This window comes from Ananas comosus, linkage group 24 (genome assembly GCF_001540865.1).
Source record: "Ananas comosus cultivar F153 linkage group 24, ASM154086v1, whole genome shotgun sequence".
Classification (NCBI taxonomy): Eukaryota; Viridiplantae; Streptophyta; class Magnoliopsida; order Poales; family Bromeliaceae; genus Ananas; species Ananas comosus.
In genome coordinates, this window is record NC_033644.1 from 3779854 (window position 1) to 3790660 (window position 10807).

General features: G+C 34.7%; 1 protein-coding gene across 1 annotated transcript; it reads right to left on the bottom strand.

Annotated features, from left to right (window-relative positions):
• On the bottom strand, nt 409-3289 carry LOC109728553 (ACT domain-containing protein ACR8-like). Its single transcript, XM_020258979.1, has 5 exons — nt 2850-3289; nt 2506-2734; nt 1778-2359; nt 1545-1649; nt 409-1412 (listed from the first exon to the last, which is right to left on the bottom strand). The coding sequence occupies exons 1-5, from the start codon at nt 2909-2911 to the stop codon at nt 1047-1049; spliced, it is 1344 nt and encodes a 447-aa protein (XP_020114568.1). The 5' UTR covers nt 2912-3289; the 3' UTR covers nt 409-1046.

Sequence of the window (10807 nt, forward strand, 5' to 3'; positions counted from 1 at the left end):
ATTGGGTAACTAGAATTAGCTGTTAAAAACGACAAATGAGTTTTCGTTGACTCATTTAGCTCTTTGAGGCCTAATTGCCGGGTAATAGAAACGCTTGAAGAACGATCTCACAAAGACTTTTAAATGCCACAAATAGAAGGTGAGAAGCACCATGACATGATCCCTAGAAACAGATGAAATATATGTTGTTAAAAGGAATATCTATCGGTCCTTTTGGCTAACATGGTATTGAAGTTGATTTCAAATTCCCTTTAGATGATCAGTTAGTTCTGCAATACAGCAGGTTGGCTCAGCATACTCTTGCCTTGTAAGTTACCACTGTCTGCACCTAAAAATGATAAAGGAGAAAAGGTCTTCCCACCTGCTAAACAGCTTGGCTCAGCTAAAGAAATAGTGTGAACAGAAATAGAAAAGATAATGAGACATATGAAAGATTCCTATTACAAAAGAAAAGTAGGGCAGATACCACATTCTCCCATGTTGTCAAAGCATTTTAGTACACTAATAAGCATCAATTCCATATTTACAGTATGATATTTGTTCCCAAAAGACAATGAAAGGAAGAAAAGGAAAAATCCCCAACACCTAACCTTCTTCCCAAAGAGAGTCCGGCTCAGATGAAAGACGCACTGACAAATTAGACTTAGCAGCTCAATATGAGTCTATCTAATGATCACTTCATTTCTGCTGTGACTCGAAATCTGTTCCATCGATCACGCCACAAGTTTTTTCCTTTTTTTTTTTTAAATTTGTTAATTAGCGCGCGCTCTTCACCGGAACCGGAAACAATCACCAAGAGAAAGCACCCATCATACAATTCTAAGACACAATTTCCCCAATTCCCCCTCTGTTTCCTTTCCTTCTATTTGTGTGTATCAATCATTCTGTTCATTCTGCAGCATTTCACCTTCCTCCTTGTTTCAGCTTTCTCTCCCTAGCTATCTATCTATCTATATATATATATATACACACACACACATATAGATATAGATATAGATATAGATACACAACCCAATTGGATCGAAGATACACCAGGTATGAAATTTCTATGATCTGATTAGCCCCAAATTGAACAAGTTTCTCATCACAAAGTTCCCGAGGTGGAAGAGCCCAATGCCGCCCCCGCCGCCGTTGGCCTCCTCGCGATCGCCGGAGGCCTTTCGGTGGTAGTGCGGTCGCGGCTCTTCCTTGACATAGAGCCGGTCCTCCCCGATCTTCCTCCGGACGGCTTCGATGACCTTGAGATCCGCCGGTTGGCCCGCCGCATCGGTCACGTAGAACACATTGGAGGCCATCTCCCCTTTCGTCGACACCTCCGCCCTCGCGACCAGTAGCCCATTCTCTCTGAACGTTCTTGTGACCTCCATGAGGAGCCCCGGCCTGTCGACGGCGCAGAGCTCTAGTCTCACCCCCTGCCATAAGCACATAACCAAATTAAAAATATTTTATACATATATATATATATATATATATATATATATATATTAAAGATGATGATGATGATCATATAACTTAAAAAATTTGGGGTCATCTTTCGTTTCTACCTGGGAGGACCGGCGCTCTATGGCTGCCCGCAGGCATTGGATCACTCGCTGCCTCTCAGCCTCCGACCTGATGGGGGTACCGTCGGCGTGGCGAATGTAGAATTCCTGTACAACACAGCAAAGCATAATTAATTAATATGAAGGAATATATATATATATATGATCTAAAAATGAATAACAATCAATCGCGTGCGTTAGAGGGAAAAATAAAATCGAGGGGGAAATTAAATAACCTGATGGGCCTGATCGCGGTGGGTGTGGATGGTGCCGTGGAAGACGACGTACTCCATGTCGGTGAGGGTGCAGAGGACGTCGAAGAGCAGCTTGGGGCGGTCGCGGCACTGCACGGTGACGACGGAGTACCCGCGCTCGGCCCAGTCCTGGACGACGACGACGACGACGGATTGCGGGGGAGACTCCGCCGCACCACCCGCGTTCTCGTAGTCTCGGTCGGCGAGCATCAGCTGGTGGAGGCGGCGATCGACGTGGGCGGGGGCGGAGGGGGAGGGGGAGGCGGCGGCGACGGTGCCGCGGCGGTCGCCCTTGATGAGGTGGCGGAGGCGGGACTCGATGCGGCGGATGCGGAGGTCGTCCGCGATGGGGCAGCCGGACACGGAGTCGTTGACGAAGACGACGCACGCGATCCGGCCGTTGTGCGTCCACGCCTTGCCCTCCGCCACGCCGCACTGCAGCTCCGCCAGCACCGCGAACACCTCCGACAGCAGCCCCGGCCGGTCCGTCCCCGTCAGCTCCAGCGCCGTCAGCCCCTCCGACTCCGTCGCCCGCTCCGGCCCGTATTTCCACGTCCCCAAAGACTGCACAAATTTTCCGACCGATCGACATATATGCATTCGTCGTTAGCTGCTGCATGCTAGCTAGAAGATCAAACTATACATACATATATATATATATAATATTAATTAGTTCGAAAACGAATATGTATATATATGTATATATATACCTGCTGGATGTAGGAGATGACGCTCTCGTCGGCGAGCTTGCGGCCGAACTGGTCGGTGACGTGGAAGACGTCCATGAACCAGCGGCCGTCGGAGGAGACGTAGGCCTTCTTGATGGAGAGGTCGAGGTCGGTGAGCAGCTGCACGGCCTCCAGCAGGACCCCGCGCTTCCGCGCGCTGTCCACCTGCACCACCGTCGCCGTCGGGCACACCGCATTGTCGATGACCACCCTACAATTAATCATTTTTTTTCAATCAATTATTCAGCACACGAACAGAGAGACCAGAACAAACAAAACAAACTGACTGTGTTAATTGCGCAACAACACAACAGAAACCCACCCACCTAGGAGTGTTCATTCGGATAACGAGCTTCTCATACTCGTCCAGATATGTTGGCCACTCCATTTTAATGCTGCTACTACTGCTATACTTATACCTGGTCTCACCTCCCCTCCCTCGCAGAGAAGAGAGGAGAGGAGAAGAGAAAGAGAAGAGAAAAACACCTCTCTTCCTCCTCTGCTCCGCTCCGCTCCGCACCAATTATACTACTCGATCTTTAACTCCAAATTTATCCGCAAATATATATATATATATACGACCCAACAAATTAATTAAGAAGACGACGAGATCGAGCAACGAAGCGAAGTAGCTCCAAAACGAATAGGCGACAAGAAGCCCGATGGAAATGAAGATACTCTCCCTCGTCTCTCTCTCTGATCTCCCCCCTCTTCGGCTTCTCCTTTTGTCGCTCTCTTCGACCGAATCGCCTCTGAACGATACTTTTTTCTTTTAGCTTGGTTAAGCCCCCGGTGTCTCGGCGGTGATATTTAAAGCTCCGAGGCGAGGCCGACCGGCACATGGGCGTGGGCCCGACACGGCTCGACCGAACACCCGACAGCTCACGCCTCGCCCCACGCCGCCCCCAGATGGCCGCCACGTCGGCCACCCTCTCTCTCTTGCCTTGCCCTTTACGTGACAACTAGTTTTGTACGCCCCCCCTAGTTGTGAGGAATTCTACACTATCGTACTTGCACCACGTCATTAATAACAAGTCAATCATCTTTCTTTTTTTTAAATAAAAATATAATAAAAATATTTTTTTATAATCATGATGGGACATATATTTTTAAAAAAAAATTTTAATTGGTTTGCTACGCCACGTCATTAATATACCCGTTGCATTCTAGAATTTTTCCCTAATCATAACTTGTAAGTTGTAACGCCACTACTACATACGCATCTTTTCGTATAAAAATACGTATGTTTGACTGTTAATCGCATGTTTCGAATAGCATATATATTCTTTTATATTTATTTTTATAAAATTTTAATATTTTTAAATATATTTTTACTATTAGAATCTATTAAAAAAATATATTTAATCATAGATAAAATAGTTAATCCTAATTAGCAAATAAGATAATTGAATTGGCCTGTTTATATACTCTTGTTATATTATTTGCAGAAACGAAGATTTCTATATAATTCTAACAATTAAAATTTTTGGATGGAGATATTAATTTGTAACGGTAAAAAATGTCATTTTACTTACGTACTTTCTATTAAAAAATAAATAATACTTTAACAATAACAAATTAGAAGGGCAACTATGAATATTGTTGGACTTTTGTAAGAAAAAAATATGAAATGTTGGGCTTTGTACGAATATATTTGTTATTTTTATGTAGTCCTATGTTTGATTTTTCATTTCTTAAAAGTTCTTAACATTTTAATTTAATAAAAAATGTATTTTATTTATAAAATAATTTATCTTATTTCAACAATATAATTTCCAGGCCGGGGAATATTAGATATTTAGTCACATTTCTTATCTAACATATACTACATATGCTTCTTCAATTAAATGAAGGAATATACGGAATTAAATCCTCATGCATTCCAACAGCGCTCAAATTATTTGTTTGAGTGCGTTGTAGCCCATGAACATATGTACGAAATTACAAATATATGCATATATAAATTGAATTTTTCTAAAATTTTATTCTATGAATTGTGAATATATTGACAAACTGATCATGCAGAATTGTTGAAATTAGTGTATCGATCCACTCATTGAAGTGTTTTATAGTATGAATGCCAACATACCAATCACATAAAAACAACATATATTGCAAAAGATTTACATCAGTACTCTCATAAATATATATATATATATAAAGAATTGAGATCCTATGTTTTTAAAAATACCAAATTATTTTACTTAAAAATTTTTTGCCTTTAAATTAAGAGATGTGCGATTAGAATGATAGCGATCCTCTAAAATTGAGTGGGTGGTTGGTTGAATAGTATGATCTAATAAGTGAAAATAATCAAAATGCTTGATCTAATGGCGAAAAATTTATAAGTGCCAAGTACTTTGTACTTTTATAAGCACCATACTTTATATAAAAACCTTATTAATTTAAGACATTTATAGTTTTGTCCCTCGAATAATGCTTAGTGCGGTGCACAATTTGCATGAATGCACGCGGCGCATGCAACAACATCTCAACCTTTACTGGTTGGCTTTGCTTCCGACGTAAGAGAGTGCCGGGTGCTTGTTTTGTGTGTGTCTGCAAATAATAATAATAATAATAATAATAATAATAATAAAGGATAAATTTCAATATCACCCTTCTGTTTCATGCTTTTTTATTTTAGTACACTATAGTTTAAACTGTATTATTTTAGTATTCTGTAATTTTTTATTTTTTTCTCTCAGCATCTCCGTTAACTCTCCATTAAATTATATATAAAAAAATTCAGATACGCACTTCATCTACAGTTTATTTAATATTCATTTCAATATCCTATAATTTACTGAATTTTTACTTTATTATCATGTGATTTTAACTTTATTACTAATTTAACAAAAAATTTAATGGAGAAGATAATAGAAAGAAAAAATGAAACCACAGAGTACTAAAGTGACACAAATTTTAAACCACGGAGCACTAAATTGAGAAAGCGCGAAACCACATGGGTAATATTGAAGTTATTTTCTAATAATAATAATAATAGTAATAATAATAATAATAATATCCAGCGCGAGACACAAAAATAGGATGATGTAGGTGTAAACCTGGTTCGATGTGGGTCCGGTCTGGTCGGGCCCGGTCCGGCTCGGTTGAGCCGGTTCGGGGTTCGTGTCTCGAACCGGCGAGGTGGGCCCCGTCGGCTTCCCCGCCCTTTTCTGTCGTCGTTACGGTCGTTGCCACTTCATTGTACGATCCACTACATTAGAATTACCATTTTACCCTTCCGAGCCAATGACACCATTATTTTTCAATTTATTATTACATGAGTTAAATTAGGCAGGAGGATCCAAACCTTCTTTTAAAAAAATTTCTCACTTGAATTTCCATAATTTGGATTTTTTTTTTTGGGTTACTATTTGTATTTCAATTAAGTTTTTACCAATTATAAGCAGCGTAAAACTAGATTAAAGTTGTCGTGTGATTTGATTTGAGTGTTAACGTATCGATATTATTTAATATTGATGTAACAATGTTTACTATAATCAACAGAAATTATGACGGTAGAGATTTGTTTGAAACAGATAACAGAGTTTAGAAATCAAATTATAAAAATTTAAAAATTGAAGACTAAAATAACATATCGCATAACAATTTGAAGCTATATAATGGTTCAATTTAACGGCTCTCTTTTTTACATTTATAATGGCAACAATCCTACTATCTTTTTTTAAAAAAAATTAAATTGCGGTCTTACTCTTTATTATTTATTTTCATCAAGTTCATAATGCTAAATATCACATTAATTCTAATAAAAATTGGCGCCTCGTTTGCTTCAGGAATAAGTTGTTTTTGCTTATTCCTGATATAAATATAATATTTAGCAGCATAAGCAAGAACTATGCCATCTTTGTATTTGGATAAGAATTGAGCTATTTATAGAAATAAGAAAAAATATGGTATGAACTGCTAGATTGGAATAATAGGAATAAGAGTCGTTAGAGATTTAAAAAATATATTTTAACTAGTTAATTTATATCAAAATATCAATTAGATAATAATTTAATAAATTAATTACTCAATTAACTATAAAATAATTAATTATTGAAGTAACAATTGAATAAGCCAACTAATTAAATTATAAATGATAATTTAATCAAGCAGATTAATTAGCTAAGGGTGGAACAATCCACTTCCACCCCTAGCTAGCTGTTTCCACCTCTCAAAGGTTATTCTTAAAAAAAAAAAAAAAAATCCATTTTATTCTCTTTGGTTTCAATTTTTTTTTTTTTTTGAAGGCTCTAAACATTGTCTAAATAAAAGTTTTATCTAATTTTGAAAAAGCTAAGAGTAATAAAACCAATAAAAAAGCTAGGGACTTAATTGTAAAAGTGGCAGGTTTTTTGTGTAAGGGTAAAACAGTCATTTGGCTTTTGCCGCCTGCGCCGCATGGTCTTGTCCGTCTTCTGGGTTTCCAAAGGGGCAGCCAGGACATGTCAGATGACATCCAAAATGCAACCATGATGTGGCCACCCAGACAGTTGCCACGTGTAATCATTAGATATTGGGAGCACCCTATTCTATTTTGGGAATATATATTTGGTGGCCTCAATATGGATAATAATAGATGAAGTAAAAGAAAACGAAAAATTTTCAAATATTATTTATGTGATTTCGTACATCCTTATTTTAGTATCCTGCGATTTAAAATATATTACTTTTGTAACCTGTAGTTTTTTTTTATTATTATTCTCTTCACTAATCTTTTTGGTTAAATTACTTGTAATTTTAATTTTTTTACTATTCTCTTCACTAATTTTTTTCGTTAAATTAATGACAAAATTAAAACTAAAGAATACTAAAATGGATATTCGATAAACTATAGGTGGGATATCTGAAGTTTTTTTTATATAATTTAACGAAAAGTTAACGAAGGAGCTGTCAAAAGAGAAAAATAAATTATAGGATACTAATTAAATTAACACACTTTAAACCACAAGGTATTAAAGTGAGAAAGTGCGAAATCACAGGGGTGTTATTTGAAGTTTATTCTAAAAAAACTTTACTTTTATAAAAATAATTTTTACAATAGTAATTTTTCAGTTCAATTGTTTAATTGGCTATAAAATAAAATATTAAAATTACACCTTTGTAATTTTGATTATCGAATTATATATAATGTGATGAAAATATAAATAAACGACTTATACTTGCAATTTAAATAATAGTGATTTGGATTGTAAAATGAGTAATGATCATTGATATTTTGCCTATCAAAATTGTAAAAATTGGTGTGTAAATTTTACTATTGGTCAATGAGTTTGTTGTAAAAATTCAAGTTATTTTTAGGATTAATTTCATACACGTTTCTGCAAAAATATTAAATAATAAATAAATCATTACAAAATTTAAATGATCAAATTTGTTTCTTCGAAAATTTTTTGGTTTGTAAATATATTCCTCTAAAACTCTTATTTATTCGCATTCATATATGTCCTTACTGTTTGATTCACTGTTAATATTTTAACAGTGGTCATGTAAAATAACTATTTTGCCCTTATAAATTTGTTTCCGTAAAGAATTATCTTTCTTTCGCTCTCTTTGCCTTCTCCGTGGTATGTGCAACGTATCTCATTTTTGCCGTAACCGAGGGCCTCGCCTTTGACTTCACGGTCGCCATACATAGATCTTTTAGTCGCCATGAATAAAAAAAAAAAAAAAGGATGAGAAAGATAACGGGGCTTAACATCGAAATACGTACAAACTATACATAAGAGATAAAAATGATGAAATACAAATTATATATGTAAGGGATAAAAGATCACTTATACTTCTTAACTATCTGTGATTGGCTTTTTTTTTTTTTTTTTTTTTACCCATGATTATCTAAATTTTAATAAGAAAAAGAATATATCCATAGACAGAAAGACTTTTGGAAAAATAAATCTGATAATTTAAGTTTTCTACTAATATATTTACTATTTAAAATCTTTAAATAGAGTCATATACAATTATACTCTATTTTTAATTGGCGTAATGAATTTTAATCTGTATTTTAACCTAGTCATTTCTCAAATTCAATTTCAACTTAATTTCTCTAACATACTCTTTTTTTATATAAAATAATGACTTGAAAATTCTCTAACATACTCACTTTTTCTAATAAAATAATGACTTGACGGCCATCAATTTTAACAGAATGATTTAGTAACTAAATTGACAGTAAATTTTGGGAAAACTAAAAAAAAAAAGCCCTGTGGTTTCGTGGTTTCTCACTTTGCCCCCCTGTGGTTTCAGATGTATCAATTTGGTCTCCTGTGGTTTCTTTTTTCTCTTTTTCTTATCAATTTTTTTTTTCTTAAATTAGTGATAAAGTTAATTTAAAGGGTACTAAAGTGAATATTTGATAAATCTAGATGGGTATCTGAAGTTTTTTATATATAATTTAATGAAATATTAACGAAAAAGCTACCGAAAAGATAAAAACGAAACCACAGGGGGGTAATTTGATATATTTTAAATCATAGGAGGGCAAAGTGAGAAACTACGAAGGGGGTGTTTGAAGTTTTTCCTAAAATTTTCTTTGAAAAATAAATTAGTGGTCATGCCACTTATTAATAAGGTGATAATTAAAAATTGAAATAGTTGTAAATTGTTGTTTTGTTTCGATGCTTCCAATTTAAATAAAATTTGAACTTCAGTTTCTCTACTGAATAAATTGAAACTCCATGACCTAAATAAAATATTTTGGGTAAACTTTAAATATCGATCACTCCTCCAGTTTCATACTTTCTCACTTTAGTACTCTGTGATTAATTTAAACCCCTTCATTAACTTTTGTTAAATTATATATAAAAAACTTTAGATACCTCATCTACAATTTATCGAATATTCGTTTTAGTATTCTTTAGTTTTAACTTTGTCACTGATTTAACGAAAAAATTAACAAAAAGAAAAAAATAAAACAACGGGGTATAAAAAAACAATACACTTTAAACCACAAGGTACTAAAGTGAGAAAATATGAACCCACGGGGTGGTATTTTAAGATTTTTCAAATATTTTTGAAAGTTCAATAACAAATGATGTAAGAGACCTCCTACATTTGTATGTTTATTTCTACTCGAATACTTTATTTTCAAGCTAAGAGGATATTTCGTTACTAGCAGCTATAATTTATAAATATTGAAATTATAACTATATACAAATTCAAATACAGTATTTGATTTCATGTTTAAACTTAATTCTTAGAGTTGAATCTATATAAGGAGACTCGACTACATTAGTAAGAATTATGTACAGTAGCTAGAGATAATAATTTTAAATAAGAAATATTTTTTACTTCTGGCATTGTCATTCTCTTATAAAATGACAAAATTTATTAATATAGTTTTCAACTGCATGTAAACAAGCAAATCATCCATGGTTATTACACTTTGGAATGCATCTAATCAAATAATATATATATAATTTTAATTATTATATTTATAAATATATCTGATCAAACGTTTCTTATAAGTGTATCTACCAATTGCATCAGCGGGATGTTATAAATTTGACTAATAAATTTCGGCAAAATTTTTAAAAAAACTATTTATATATACATATATTTTACATACGTATAAATCTTACATTCAAGCACTGTGTAGAATTTACAAAAAACCTAAATTAAGTTCTAGTTTAATAATAATAAAATAAGTTAAAAATAATGCGAGCATTTTCCAGCATTGCTCGATATAAAAAAGGCGTCACGCACCCAACACGATGCGATGCGAAGTAATTCGTGCAAGGGAGTTGGGGACATGATTAATTTCCAAACCCCGCATTAATTAAGGCACGTGCAGCGTCACGTGATCCGAGTCAGAGGCACGGGCGCGGCATTTGTTGGGAGTGTGTGGACCTCCACCACCTCCCCATTACCAGTTTAATTATTTACTAGTTAGCACCGACGGTCTCTAGAGCAAGTCGGCAAAAAAATATTGATAGTTGGTATCCGAGATCTCAAATTTGAATTTTAGTTAGATTTACATTTTCAGCTAAGTTTATTTCTAAATGAAATAAACAGAACGAATAGCGTGCTATCTGTCTCTCAAAAAAATAAAAAAATTATTTACTAGTTAGTGATTACCACCCCTTAATTATTTCCTACACCGAGCGTATCATTCACTACCTCACATTTCCTGTTTCAAATATTTAACAATTAATATTTTCTTACAAATTTATTAGGCCAATTTGCATAAAACTTCACTAATTTTGAAATTTCGTAAACATAAGCTGTCTTTTTAGATTTTGCAAATTCGAGCTAAATTTTTCAAAAACTAACGAAA